The following is a 15502-nucleotide window of genomic DNA, read 5'->3' as shown; positions in this document are numbered from 1 at the left end:
TCCAGCCAGTCCTTTGAGGTAGGTGGGCGGGCACAATCACTCATCTTGATGGATGAGTGGAAGGAGGGTCAGAGAAGAACCGTGGCTTACCCACAGTCACAGAGGCAGGGCTTGAGCAAGAGCCCAAGGAAGGGGTGTGCAAGCAAGCTCTCACATCACACATGGGCCACAGGTGACTCCACCATGAGCTCAGAGGGAAGCAGAGAGGAGGGAGTTGGGCCCTTGGTGGAGATTTGGCTGTGGGAAGCTGCCCTAGGCTCCTGGGCTCTGACTGGGGGGCGGCTTGCCTGCAGGTGATAGCCTAGAGGCCCCTGGAGGGGTGGGAAAGCAGAGTGGCCAGTGACTGTCCCTCCCATAGCCCACACCTTGGGCATGTCACCTGGCTGCTGTGAGGTTGGTACAGCCCCAGGTTTGCTATCCATACCTCCTCACCCCACCACTAGGCAGATGCTGCCCAGAACACCTCAAAGACGGATGCACTGATGGCCAAAAGACTAGAACCACCAGAGGTTCTTCATGCAAGGGGCGCATTCACTTACCCACAGCCAATTGCCACAAGCAAGTGGGCTGGCAGCTCAGAGTAGGGGAGAAGCTAAGTGCACCCTGCCACCCTGGAAGGAGTCACCAAGCTGGCTGGGGGAGCTGGATGCTTTCCTTCTTGCCTTTTTGGTCTCTTATGATCTCCCCCAGTTCTGTTCTGTGGCCTTCTAAAATAGCCATTAATTAGAGCCTGGTAATTAACTTTCTGGTTCAAGTAATATTGTGCAAAGGAATTCCATTAAAGAGTCGATTTGCATATTCTGATATGGGGCCTGGAAATAAGCAGGGCTACTTGGAGAAGAATGGAAACGGTCCCATGGCACCCCTCAGGCCTGGCACCTGGGCCTGGGCTCTGCCTGGTACCGGAAGGTGAGATGGGAAGCAAAGAGTTGCTGTCCGGGAAGTTCTCCCCAAGAAGGTGGGGAGCTTATTCACACACCGGCCAGCTCAGTGTCCATGCACACTTGGGGCCAGGTGCAGCGGCTCACACCTATAATCCCAGCACTTTGGGAGGCTGAGGTGGGCAGATCATGAGCTCAAGAGATAGAGACCATCCTGGCCAACATAGTAAAACCCCATCTCTACTAAAATACAAAAATTAGCTGGGTGTGGCAGCATGTGCCTGTAGTCCCAGCTACTTGGGAGGCTGAGGCAGGAGAATCGCTTGAACCCAGGAGGCAGAGGTTGCAGTGAGCTGAGATCATGCAACAGAGCAAGACTCCATCTCACAAAAAAAAAGAAGAAAGAAAAAAAGAAAGAATACATGCACATCAGTATGCACATGAGTGCTCAAAGCTCAAATAGAGAACACACTATACACATGGGCACAACAGGGTATCCATACACAGACATGTACAAACAACTGGTAGATGTATACCTAAGAAGAAAACACATGATAATAACAATGGTAGCCAACACTTACACTGAACACACAGATTGAATCATATGCAATTGCCTATATTTGGCCTCCAAAAATAGCTACTTTTTACCGCATATGATGTGCCAGGCATTGTTCCAAATATTTCACCTGTATTAACTCAATTAAATACACAGACACGTACAAGGACATTAACATATACACACACCTTCATGAGGACAAGTGCACACTTGCAAGACACACAAAAAATGTACACAGACATACAGATACTTGTGCAAAGAAAGGCTTCTCCAGCCTTTGAAACCCCACCCTGGCTTTCTCACTAGCTAATTTCCACTGTTCCTAAAAATATTGCCCAGCTCGGATCTTGGGAAGGTACACGAGGGAGCTGCAGAACTAAAAGGAGGGCAATAAAAATGAGAAAGCAAGAAATAAATTGATTCTTCTATACATCCAGGTCGTATTCTGTGGCTTTCCCCTTCCTCTCTGGAGATGAGACTCAGAATCATGTGCTCTGGTGCTGGTCAGCCCTGCCCCCAAAGGTGCCCATGGGCTCAAGTATAATGCTGCAGTTGGGAGGGGATCTGGTTCTAATGCCTGGCTTCTGCATAGGCCCCACCTCCGTGCCTTGGACTGTGTGCCTCAGTTTTCCTGGCCATAGAAGAGCCCTTTCACTGTCTACCTACCCTGTAGGCTAGGAGAGCTCTCAAAGTGCTGTATAAATACAGGGCCTCTTTATGGTATAGGGATGAGGAATTAAACCTGATTTCCTTATGGAGCAGAGAGGAGGACAGAAGAAGGGAGGCGGAGGAGGAAGGGAGAGCCAGGTGAACCTTCCTTGCAGGTAATTAGTGAATTCCCTGTCATACCTCTTGGAAGGCAGAGGCTCATTTCACATGTAGGATCCACCTACAATGGGACCTCTCCGAGCTGGGGAAGACCAAATAGAGCAACCAAGAATCCTGTAAGAGGCTTGTCAGAACACTCAGGCAAAGGACAGGAATAGACAAGTCTCAAAAGAAGCACCACCACTGGCCATGAAACTCAGGAAAGCAGTATTCAATCGCCAACAAGCAAATGAATGCAAATAACAACAACAAAATGCCCTTTTCCTGCCTATCCAAATGACAAAGACTGTTCTAACAATGACATCCAATGTTTTGAAGGGTGTGAGGAAACAGGTGAGCACTCTCAAAAATCACTGGGGGTGTGTGAATTATTATAGGTTTTTGGTGGGTGACATTTTTCTTAAAAAAAAAAAAAACCCTCAAACTATTCATATTTTTTGACCTAGTAATTCTAAGACTTTATGCTTTGGGAAAAATCAGAAACATAGAGGATTTAAATCCTAGTATCATTTTTAATAAAGAAAAACCAGACATAACCTAAATGCCTAAAAAACGCGGATGACCCAAACAGAAGATGGAACAATGAACTTTTAAAATTGATTCCTAAAACACGTATGAGAACTTTGCTTTCCCAGGTACAGGCAGGAATCCCCAGGAAAATGTCTTGTGCTTTAAGTAATAACGGCTGTTTCTTACGTTTAAGGCAATAATGATCCTTCTTATAGCTCAATCCACCTTACCAGGCACAGCAACATCTATTATCTCTTGAACCTCAGGATGAGGCCACATGATTGCTTATTATTCCCACACTGTAGATACAAAAATTGAGGCTTACCAAGACGTGGTAGCTTAACCTTACCAATATTAACTGAAAATCTATGACATTATTAACCTAACCTCTTTCACACATTATTACTTGATTGAATTTGAGAAACATTTAGGAAATGTACAAGACCCAGTATTAAATGCCAAGGAAACAGCACTGAACTGGACAATTTCTATGAAATGTGTGCTGAAAGTATTAGTGTTAAAGTCTTCAGCAACATGATCATCATCATCCTCATTCTGAAGATGAGCAAACTGAGGTTCCGGAAGTTTACATGACTTGAAACCCCAGGAATGCCTGGCTTCAAATCCAAACATCACATACATCCCATTACTTCTGGCAACTGTCTAAACTGCACTATCATCTTGACATCACCACGCTTGACAGACTAGTCCCAAAAAAAGGACCAGGCCCTTCCTGTCTATAGTAGGGGAGGGAACAAGGGGAAGAAACACCAGGCGTGGGTGCCCAGCCCTGCCTGGTGAAAAGCAGGAAAACAGACCCTCACTTCCATTTCCCTGTTCCTCATCAAACTTTCTCACTCTCCTGCCTCCAGGGACTGTCTCACCACAGGGGCAGAATTGATTCCCGCCTACTCAGGGCCAGGTGAGGGTCCCTGGAAGCTGCCATCCCCAACATCCAAGTACTGTATCTCCCTCCCTAGTCCCACATCACTTGGAATTCCACCATTAGTAACTTTCAGGTGTGGGAACACCAGCCAACATAAACATACTCTGGAAGGAGGAATCGATCCCTAACTCTACACATAACAGCCTTGCCTACCTGCACCAGGGCTGCCTGAGTTTATGAGCTAAGCTCTGCACCAGGCCGACTGGGAAGAATACGATGTAGGGTACAGCCGCTTTAAAGTAACTACTGGGATAAGTTTAGACAGGTAGCATGCCAAAGGAGGCATATTCCCAGCAGGTGGGGAGGGCTTGAGTCACCCAGAAACAGCATCAGGAGAGACAAGGAATGAGGAAAGCATAATATTGCTAGCTGACCCTCCTAGCTCCTCAGGAACATTAATAAATAAAGGAATGACTTGGAAATTATCCTCTGGGCTGGCAGAGCCACATCCTCTATCACTTTTACCAACATTAAAACAGCTCCGTAAATGAAGCAGCAGCATTTCCAGTCTGCAAAATGAAAATGCTTTTACCAGCACACCTTTCACCTGGAAAGCGCTCCAAGCAGCATATATTTCTGTCACCCAGGAGAAATGATCACCTGTCCTTGGTGCTTACTGCCAAAGCCTCTGAAGAAGAAAGGAGTGTCTGAGGGACCCAGGGACTTTGGAGACCAGCTGGCAACCTCCCCTAAGGCTGTTTCCGAAGAATAAGTCCAAAGGCTCAAGCCTGTCCTACATAGTCCCCAACCTCCAGAGCCCAGCTGTGCCCACCAAGCCCCGTCTGGCCTGACCCCAGCCTCACAACCAGACAGCAACCCTCACTCTCAACCAGCCAGGTTGGGCATCCCCACACCTGAAACCGACTCCTTTTCCAGGGAGCCAAAAAATCCCAGCACAGAACCAACTGGTTTCCAACCTCCAGATGAGAGAATTCCAGCGCAAAGAAACCACCTCCCAACACAGCAGCTTGCAGCGCACGCAGACAGCATTCAACAAAGCCTCTTCAGCAGCCATATAAACCAGACAGATTCATCTAAAGTCAGAACTCAAGCGGCCGCCTTAGAGTGCCTGTGCTGCTCATCTACATGAGAAGACCGTGGGGACCAGGGCTCCCACTCGACACCCTAGAAGCCCCTACCCTCCTTCCTATTCCTATCCCCACCCACTCTCTAAGGCTAGCGTCTTGGCACTTACCCCCTCCATAGCCAGAGGCATGGCAGCCAGTGGGGGTCCCATGGAGCCAGGACACAACCCTTCCTCACTTCTAAGCCAAGCCAAAGGCAGCCATCCTGCCCTCCCAGCCTTCAACAGCACAACCACACCACATCAGAGTAGGGAGAGACACCGCTCCTCTCATCCAGGTTTGGCCATGAGCTGGGGTGGGGGTGGGGTCACCATAGTTGTTTTCACTCACTGAACTCCAAACAAGATGATTCCAGGGACAGCCCGGGAGAAATTTCTGCCCATCCATCCCAGCAGCAGCCGACGAATCTATTCCTAAGCAAAGCAGCAAATCAGGAGACCCGAGTCCCGGGAAAGCCTATTTCAGCTCCAAGGCTGGGTAGAGGGATTTCAGACCCACTCTTTCTGCTTGTCCATGGGAAATCTAGGCTCCCTTCCTTTGCCAGCGAACCCACCAGGCCAGATTTTGTTTATAGAAAATTAATAAGACAATTCCACACCGCTGCCAGTGACATTCTGCTCCAGCCACTACCATTTCCTACCGTTTCCAGAAACAGGCTTGTAGTTTCACTCCCAACCCCCACTCTGCGCCCCTTCAGCATGACGCAAGGCTGACCTGAGGCCAAGTGAAGAAGGACCAGCACAAGGTGGTCTTTGCCATGCCCCGACCTCTGGCTAGGGTGGCCAGCCAGCACTTGCCAGCTTCTAGATACAGGCTTCCCGCTGTAAGGAGATAAACATGACATGCATGCCGCCTGCTCCCAGGAGGGCAGACACACTCACAGGCCAGACTGCCTGCTGTCTCTCCTGCTCCCCGGACAACCACCACATGCACACAAAATGGGGTACGTACACAAGCCCCCGCATGCGGGTGCAGAGGGTCCTGACCCCCGCCAAGGAAAGCGCAGAGAAGGGCATGTTCCTGGGGAAGAGAGCCGAAGGCAGGGGCCGGGCGGAGGGAGGATGGCAGCAAACCGGGTGGCCTGCCGCCCAGACAATAACAAAGATGGGAAGCGAGATTTTCAAAGACGCAGTGGCTGCACCCAGCGTTGAGCTCTGGCCTGGCTGCATCTTCCTGCCAGGGCACGCCTGGTCCCCTGGGGCACCACGGCCATCAGAGAAAGGCAGAGGGTCCCGCCTCAGGCTGGGCTTGGCAGCTGGGGCAGGAAACCAGCTGCAGGCAGTGGTGAGGATGCACTGGGGAGCCCAGCTCCGGGCCGATGGAAATTAAAGGTCTAGCCGTTCTACCGGGAGGTGGGAGTGTTCCTCTCCAGGAAGATGCTAGGGGTCAGTTAAACAGTCACTCAGCCTTGGGCAGGAGTTGGGCTATAACTTGTACTCCTCTGCCTGCTAGAACCAAGGGGGAGGGGAGAGACATTTTCATGCTACCTATGCCTCCCCTACAGGGAGTGCCAACACAGACACAGCCCTATGAAGGCAGATGCCAGTGGTCTGAGATGTTCGAGCTGAATGCTGAAAAGGTTCCTCGGTGCCTGCCGGTACTTTCACCTCTACAGGCTGGGCAGGGACATGCTCTAACTGGCACTGGAATCCATCACCATGCCTGTGCCTAAGTGGAAAGGTGCCTGTGGCTGGCACCACTCGGGGAGGACCTGGGCCCTGAGAGGCTGTGTCCGCCCAGTGCCCCCTGGAGGACAGGATGGCTTGCCCTTGCGAGCTGAAGCCTGCTCCTTTGCCAGCGTCTCCCGGCAGGTTGAACCACCTCCTCCTCCCTCTCCCCCTCTGCCCCACCAGCCACCTCCCCACGGAATATTCACACCTGCTCCCGTTTGGCCCAGGAGAAGGAAACAGGGAGCAGGAGACACCCCTGAGAGTGGAGAGGTGAGGGAAGGTGGGAGGGAAGCAGCTGCCCACACTGGAGAGGAGGTGGCCCTGGCTGCCCGGCCTCAGGCTATGCCCCCAGCTCAGGGCCTGGGCACTGCCCGCTCTGCTCGCCCCAGCCCCCAGCGGAGCACGCGCCCTACTTAGAGCAGATGTGCCCCCTAAGTGGCCCAGCCCCCTGCTCCTCCCCTCCAGATGTTCACCCTTCCCCTCACCACGGGCAGAGCCCGGTCTCGGCCAAACTCGGCCGAAAATGCCTTTTGTATCTGATATCCAGGGGCTCCGGAGGCAGGGGGATGGGTCCGGGGGCGGAGGCGCCACTTCCGTCCCCGGCTTGGGCACCGCACGGCCGGGGAAACAATGCCCACTCACCTCGGACAGGCGAGGCAGGACTTCCCCGAGAGGGCACTTCGCGCCGGGCCTCGCCCGGGGCCGCCGGGGGCACCCTCTGCTCTCCTCTCCGCTCCTCACCTCACCCTGGAGAGAGGCGCAGGGTCCTCCCCTCGGGCCCCCCGGTCCGTCTGAGGTGGCCCCACAAGTTCCCGGCCGGCGGCGTGGGGTCCCCTCCCCCGTGTGGCGCGCCCCGGGTCGGGCTCGCGCTTTGTCCCCGCGCCCTCGGGGGCGCAGCCCCGGGCGGCGGCGCGGGGGACCGGGCGGCGGCGGCGGGCTCACCTCTCATTGTCCGCGGCGGCGGCGGCGGCGGCGGCGGCGGCGCTCCGGAACCCCGGCAGGATGTGGCGGAAGCTGTGGTTGCGGTCCAGCTTGGGCTGGCTCTTGGTGCGCTTGATGGAGCCCTTGAGGCGGCGGCTGAGGAAGCCCTGCGCGCGGGGCGACAAGAGGGGGAAGGGGAGGCGGGGTTAGCGCCGCGGCGGCGGGCCGGGATCCGCGCGGGACCCGCACCCTCGCTGGGCGGCCGCGCGGCCGAGGGCGGGCCGGGCTCGGGCTCGGCCCCAGCAGCTCGCGGCCCGCGCCGCCCGCCCGCCGACCGAGCGCCGACGGCCCGGCCCGCGCAGCGCGGCCCAGCCCACCCCACCCGCCACGTCGCCCCCGCCCCCTAAGCCGCTGTTGCCATGGCGACGCTGAGCCGAGCCGCGCCGACCGCGGCCGAGGCTGCCCGAGACCCCGGGCCGGGGCGAGCGGGGAGTACCGGGACGAGGGGGCGGGGCTGCGGAAGGGCGGAGAGCCCCGGGGACCGAGGGGGCCGGCCGCTCCTCTCACCTCCCCGCCGCCTCCAAGCCCGTCCTCCGCGAGCGAGGTCACACACCCCCACCCACCTGGAGGAATCCACGCCCCCCACCCCGTCGAGGATTGACATAGCGCCTTCCTCCGCCGCGAGGTCGCTGCTCCCAGCCTGCGGTGGTACCGATGAGAGCGGGCGCGTGGTCGGCTAAGGCGCCAGCTGGCCTGCGCCTAGCAGTGTCCTGGCCACTTGGCCCCGGATACCGGGCGACTTTCCTTCCCAGAGCGGCAGTCGCTCGATGTCAGGGTGGAGCCCCTGCCCAGAACCGTTGTACGTACCCCAAGCAAGGACAACCACCTTCGGGATGGGATTCCTAGCGCCCAGCTCAGGGAGGGGTCCGAGGGGCTAAAGGGTTTGCCGAGTATCCCCGTTAAAACCTTCAAGATTTGGGGAACCTTATTCAGGCCGTTTACCCACCTACCAGGTTGCACCGACTGAGAACACAGCTTAATTCCCCACCTCCCCATCCCAAGAGCTCCTGGTCTAATGGAAGAGACAGAGGAGACAGGCGTTCAATACGCACAGGTCGAACCAATCTTCCCTGTACAGGTGATGGGATAGATGTGGGGGCCCCAGGGGACACAGCCTGGGTCCTGCCGGGCTTGGAACGTATAGGCAGCTTGAGGGAGAGGAAAACTGGAAGAGGGAGAGTCCTCTGAGAGGGGGCGATTCTGGGGGCTCACCCACGCCAGTCTCAATTCCAGGTGGCAAGTGGGATATTAACTTAATTTGAGGTTACTGTACATAATCCGAATACCACATTCCATCCATCGCAAAATAAAGGGTCAGTTTGGCAGCCCTCTCTGTGTCCAAGAGGAGCAGTTGACATTTGCCACAGGCGCTGGGCTGCATCTGTCCATCTTCAACATGACAAGGTCAAACATGGGCTGCACAAGTCATCTCATGTCACCCTCACAGACAGAAAATGACAGAAAAACATTCTCTGCAAATGAAGCTTGCTCAGACAGGTAAAGTGACTCACTCAAGGACACCCAGCTTCCGGGCCTGGCTGATTTGAGAGCTTTCAAGATTTCCCTTTTCCTATCTTTCTCCCTCTGCCTTTTCCTCTTTCCTCACCCTTTCATGTCCACAGGAGACCTACCCCTGTGGCCACCTGTTGCAATTCTGCATGTCCTTCAAGGCCCACCTGAAATGCTACCTCAACAGAGGGCCATCCCAGGCAGTGGAGCCCAAATGCCTCTCACCTCTGCAGCCTGGAATTATCCATCAGAGTATTCTCATCCGCTGCCACAGATATCTCTTAGGTATTAGAGGCTGCAGGAAGGACCCTTCTCCAGAGGTGTGACCCATAGACAAAGCAATGCTTACTGCAGAGGGACCACAAATGGTGGCAGGCCGGGGGACCACTAGGCTCTCTGGGAGACACAGCGTGGAGGCAGCGACCTGCACCTCTGTGTGAGCTCTGAGCTCTGAGTTCTCCCAACCTCCGCCTCTTGCCAGGTATAGGGGAGGGGGCTGCACCTGGCTAATTTGGATGGGTTCTCCTCTCCCAGAGGTTGTTGTCAAGCAAGTTATCCCATGGGCTTGTACTTTTTCTTGGTTTTTATTTTCTACGCTGATGGAAATTTCACAATTTTTGCAATCTTGAGATACAAAGAACAAAGAAGCATGTTTCACAATTTATGTAGCTCATTCTGGAGCAGTATGGATGGCTTTATCCTATTTCTGAGTTAAAAAAAAGTTTTCTCCCCTCTAGGAGGTTTGATGCACATGTGGCACCTCCTCTTCCCCACTCCACCCTCTGTGACTCTACTTAATGTTCCTCTGACAAGCAGCCTCCTCCTTAAAGCCTACTCGGAATGGTACCTCCCCCACCCAAACTGACAATGACCTTGGGGACTCCTAATACCCCCTGTCACATTCACTCTTCCACCTTATTGAGAGCCATTATGTGCTAGACACAGTGGCCAAGATAGCCATGAACATTATGGGGTAAGCAATGGATGGATATTCAAGAGGTCAGGGAGCTCAGATCACGAGAAAAGTGATTCTCCCAGGGAACAGAGAGGGTTCCCATAGACCCACCCACCCATCCTATGACACATCCACCTAAAGACCTGTGTTCCCCAGAGGACTCAGCTCAGGACCTTGCATATGACAGGATTAACAAATACTCATCAGCTTGGGAAGCCACTGCCAGAAGGGGACTCAGATGAGAAGGCTGAATTAGAGGGTGACTGGGGACCAGAGTAGGGAAAGGACTTCCTCAAGGTCACAAAGCAAGGTTAATCAAGGACCTCGGACTCCAGTCCCCTGCTCTGCCCAGCCACACAGCTTGTGGCGCTCCTTCATGGGGGTGGAGGGCCAAGGGCGTCCTCTCCGTCATTGCTGGATGAAGGGAGGCAAACCTTTTCTACTGTCCCTTCAGGGGCAGCTCCTGGGACTTGATTTCTGGAGGCAGCTACAGCCCAAACTTGGAAAAAGGGGCTGACTGGTCTTGAAGTCAGAAACTCTTATTCTAGACCAAAGAAGACCTTTAACTGAGGGGCTGTGGGCAAATCATTCAGTCTAACAGGGTTCCTGATACCCACTTTCCAGGACCCTAGTGGAGCCCAATGACAGCTCAGTGGCTAAGAACCGAGTCGGAGGCAGGCACACGGGACTCAAACCCAGCTCCACGACCCCTCACTGCAAGAGTTGACAGACAAGGGCCCTCACCTCTCTGTGAAATGGGTGGGGGGCTGCAGTGAGGATTAAATTGGCAGATAAAAGCTGATTAAGCTGCCAAGCAAGGTAGCTCAGGCCTGTAATCCCAGTATTTTGGGAGGCTGAGGCAGGTGGATCACCTGAGGACAGCAGTTCAAGACCAGCCTGGCCAACATGCCGAAACCCTCTCTCTACTAAAAATACAAAAACAAGCCGGGCATGATGGCAGAAGCCTGTAATCCCAGTTACTCGGGAGAGTGAGGCAGGAGAATCACATGAACCCGGGAGGCAGAGGTTGCAGTGAGCCAAGATCGTGCCACTGCACTTCAGCCTGGGTGATAGAATGAGACACCATCTCAGAAAGCAAACAAACACAAAACTGATAAAGCTCTAGGCTCAGAGCGGGGCAGACAGTAAGTGCTCAAAAAAAGGCACATATCATTCTCAGATGGAATTCCATATACATATACAGGACTGTTAAAAACACTCAGTTTGCAGTAACGTGTTGGGCCTAGCTCATCTGCAAGGATATTAAGTAGTCTCCATAATCACTCCCTTGCCTACTGACAGACTCTGACCCCTAGCCACACCCGCTAAGGCCTGGCTGTATCCCACTTCTCCTGCAGATGGCCCTGGACCCCAGGAGCCCTCGCTTGCTGACCATGCCCTCTGGGCAGCTCCGGTCCTCTCACATTGCTTGGCCTCAAATCTTCATTCAGACAATCTGTGGGCCAATTACTGGATCTCTCTGAGCCTCAGTGTCCCTATGTGTAAAATGGACTGATGATGATACCTACTTTATGGGACCCTGGGAAGGATGAAATGAGATACAATGTTGCCAGAAAGACAGTAACTATTAAGCAACTACACACAGTAGTTGCTAGGTTTATTGTGACCGATACTGATGTTGGCTGAACACAACCACCTCTTTTTGCCCCAGTGGGTAAATGACCACCAAGGGTGCAAGTCTGTCTGGGCTCTCCGAGGGGCCCGCAGGCCGCCCAGCAGGGGGGGAGGGACATGAATGAACATGCTTGCAAAATGATTCTGGAGCCACAGAGTGTCATCCAGTTCGGTAGTTTTGAACTCTTTTAAACAAGCACTTTTTTTTTTCATAAAGCAACCACACAGAGACTGCCGATGTCCAAAGTGCATGGGGTGGGCAGGGCTGCTCAGGTGGAGGCCTCAGCTTTCATTCACTGGAGCAAGGACTGATGTCTAAAGCTCAGCAAGCAGCCTACACAGTCTGCAGGGACCCGTGGCTCCCTCCCCAGATGGGGCACTCTGCCTCTGTTAAGGCAGCCCATATCCCCATCTACTTGTCAGGCAGCTGTGCCATGGCACTGAGTTCAACCAAGGCCCCAGGGCTTTTGCACAAGGCTGCTGCCTGGTGCCACCTCCCCAGCTCATTCCCTGACGGCTGGGCATGGATAGCTGTGTAGCCCCCGCCACTCTGTGAATGGCTTACTGCCCATCTGGACACCCTACACCAGCTGATCCCCAGGGCCCCTAGGCTCCCATCATATCACTGACCAAAGCACGTGGGAATTTGAGTAGGAATGAGAGGCTGGGGGGTCTCTGGCTGGAAGGACCCGAGTCCTTAAGCAGCTCTCCCACCCCAGTTCCTGCCACTACACCACCATCCTGACATCTGGCCCCCAACCCCGCTCCTTCTCCAGAAGGTCCTGAATGACTTTCTCAAAGATCTTTCAGAATTCAAGACACGTGACTTCTTCATTCATTCATTTCAATCAATTCCACGCGATGATGATGACATATTACCAGCAATCGAGCTTCCGTTCTGAAAGTCACCCCCATTCTAGGAGGGATTCCTAGGGGGGCCCAATGCCTCTAATAAGAAATCCTTGGGAGGATGAGGGCTTCAGAATTCAGGATGTTTTGGGCTTCCTGGTGGGGAAATGGAGACTCAGAGAAGGTAAGCCACCTGCTGAAGGTGGCAGAGCTGGGACTGTAACCTGGAGAGTTCTGGCTCCTGGGGTGGGCAGCGTGGGGACTCTCACATATAGGGGAACAGAATGGACAGCTGGGATTGTCCTCCCCACACTCAGCCCCAAGCACTGTAATAGGCTTCAGGGACCAAAGCCAACGTGGGAGGGAAGAAAGGGAGGCCCTGAGAGCAGGGCTGCCACAGGGGGCTCCCAGGGAGGACCTGGACCTTGCCCAGTGCTGTCCTTGCCTGTGTCCCTAGGCAGCCCCTAGGGAACCGGGGATCTGCATTTCAGCACCGCCACCTGTACACCCGGGAACCCCATGTCGCCAATGGTCTCAAAGCCACTGCTTCTCACCTGAATGTGAAGCACTGAGCACCAGGCCTAGCACACAGTAGGTGCTCAGTCAAAGATGGGTTCCTTCCCCCAAGCCCAGCATCTCTTTATCCTTGCATCCTTCCTCCAGGCCTGTCTTCATCACCCTCTCCCCTTCAACAGACTGACCTGGGCTGCTGCAGATGGGCAGGCAGGACTGGCAGACGTTTGTCGCCCATTGAGCCCTCAGCTGCCCACTCGGGGACCCCAAGACAGTACTCAGGTTGGAGACAGAACCCTGCAGGCCCTCCCTCCACCCAGTCCTGGCTCCTCCCTTAGCGGTTTCTAAAGCCCATCCCCAAACAGAGAGCCTTGGAGAAGGGAGGCTGTTTTGACAGGCATGTCTCTCAATATCTTTCTGGGGCTTCGCCCGAATGCCAAAAGCACATCTAAATAAACAGGAAAGGGAGGAGAAGATCCCATCCAGATCCTGCCACCTCTCTCAGCTCCAGGAGGGGAGAAATGCTAGCTGCACAGGCTGCCAGGCCGACCTGACACCGCGGCAGGCTGGTGGCAGCACTGGAAAAAGGTGGAGGTCATGCTTCCAGAGTCACAGGGTGGGAGCCAGGAGGGCCTACAGAGGGCAGCCAGGCCAGTGCCCACATGATACAGAGGAAGCATCTGAGGCCCAGAGGGCAGTGGGACCTGCCCAGTGTCACCAGGTGGGGCTATTAGAACATGGGTCCCCTGCTCCTTGCCCAGTGCTCTTTGTATCTTCAGCATCCCCTCTTCAAGAACCTCCCAAGCTGCCCACACTTCCTGTTTCTGGGCCTCAGTCTTCCCACCTGCTATGCAAGGGGCTGGGCTGAGTGATCAACAAGCTCGTTTCTAGGGCTGATATTTGATGATTCTATAAAGTCAGAGCAGCTGCCAGGGCCAGGCTGCCTGGGCCGCCCCAGGCTTGGCACTAATGGCATCAGAGAATTCTCTGGCTTTGCCCAAATCCTTCAGATTCACCATTTCTCCTGCTCCCCCCCCCACCTTCCCTGTTCCTGGGTCTCTACCCTCAGCAGGCTGTCAGCGTCTCTGGCCTCCTCCCCTCAAGGGTACACGCCATCAAAGAGGGTCCCAGTTGGAGAATGACTCACTAATGGTGGAACTCCAGACACTGAGACAGGCAAAGAGGGGAGGCATGTTAAGCTGGGATTAAGTTGGTGCCTTTCTGGTGGCCACCTACTCACAGGCCACCCTGTGCCCATAGAATCCTCCACAATCTCATGCCAGTGAGATCGCCACATACACCACCTAGAGAAAGTAGCCAGGCTACTTAAGTCATACGAAGAGAACACATTCATATGTCCTGAGGGTCTTCGGGGAAACCCCAGGAAGAAGCTGGACCCTGACACTCAAGGGTCACTGTTGTGTTAAAATACTGCCTGGAAAAACACACTTAAGCATGTTCACATAGAGAAATATACAAGGCCAGAAACATACACAAGTTCGAGGACAGGCACACATACAAGTACACACAGGAAAGGCGTCCCGCAAAGAAATGCATATGTAAGCATATAAGTCCCCCAATACCACCACGCATACAGACACACACAAACACATACACACTGATCAGCACACACACGAATACACACATATACAGTCATGAAACATATAAGCTAACATACAAATACACTGACACAAGCCCGCTGATACAAAAAAAAATACTCAACTATCATCAGGCACCCACAGAACTGCAGACACGCAAGCGAAACACACTGGCCCACATGTGCTCAAATTTACAACCAGGATGGGAAGGGCAAGCAGCCGAGGAAGCTTGAGTTGGGAGCCCAGATCTCAGGACCAAGGCCAGAAAACAGCTCTTAACTGCTTCCAAAACAATCGCCCATTTTCTCCCCGCTTTTCTTGCAGGGCTTCACTTTGTGAGGCTTCACTCCTCTCCAGCTCTGAAAGCTTGTCTTTACAGCTCCCTCCCTGAACATGCGACTTTTGTTCCCTGTCAAGAGCTAAAGGTCCCTGTCCTAAACAGTTCTCCTACCCATCAGCACACCTGAAATTCCACCGTTTGACACACCTCTTTAGGTTGTCAGGGTAATCCAATCTCTAGGAATCCCCAGGTAAAACGTAAATATCTTTCATCCTTCCCAGGAAGAGGGTAAGAGCAGGTGATTCCAGCATTTAATGCTGTGGGGCCTTGGCCTCCCGACTTAACCTTCCATGCCTGTGTCCTCTTCTGTAAAATGGGGACAAGGTGGTTGTGAGATTCAATGAGATCATGCATGGAAGAAACTTTACAATAAATACGAACTGCTGTCATTGCTCTCATGATCACTTTCATTATCATAGTTTTTTATTACTTCCTTTGACCACCAGAGACCAGCCCAGCCATAGTCAGAAGGGCCTGGGCTGTTCCTCCTGCCTGGGAAGGAAGACCCTCCACACCCTTCCAGGTATCCCCTCAGTCTTTGCCTTAGAGGCCTCCCCTGATGTCCCCACACTAGGCCAGGTCTCCCTGTGGACTTATCACAGTTGTAATTCGAGTGTGTTTGTTTAGTGCCTCCCCCACCCCATAC

The 15502-nt window shown here is 53.7% G+C and overlaps 1 protein-coding gene across 10 annotated transcripts in view; it reads right to left on the bottom strand.

The window, feature by feature from the left end:
• The window catches only part of LOC108285860 (DAB2 interacting protein), a 213462-nt gene that overhangs the window by 77342 nt on the left and 120618 nt on the right, over window positions 1-15502 (bottom strand). For 9 of the 10 annotated variants that reach the window (XM_017503334.2, XM_017503329.2, XM_037729524.1 and 6 more), the window contains one exon: window positions 7419-7564. The exons of the other annotated variant lie outside the window; for it this stretch is intronic. In XM_017503334.2, coding sequence (XP_017358823.1) covers window positions 7419-7564 — 146 coding nt within the window. The remainder of the gene's footprint in view (window positions 1-7418; window positions 7565-15502) is intronic. 10 annotated transcript variants of the gene reach the window in all.

This window comes from Cebus imitator, unplaced genomic scaffold (assembly GCF_001604975.1).
Source record: "Cebus imitator isolate Cc_AM_T3 unplaced genomic scaffold, Cebus_imitator-1.0 Scaffold309, whole genome shotgun sequence".
Classification (NCBI taxonomy): Eukaryota; Metazoa; Chordata; class Mammalia; order Primates; family Cebidae; genus Cebus; species Cebus imitator.
The sequence above is the reverse complement of the archived record's forward strand: the minus strand, read 5'-3'. Positions and strand labels throughout refer to the sequence as shown.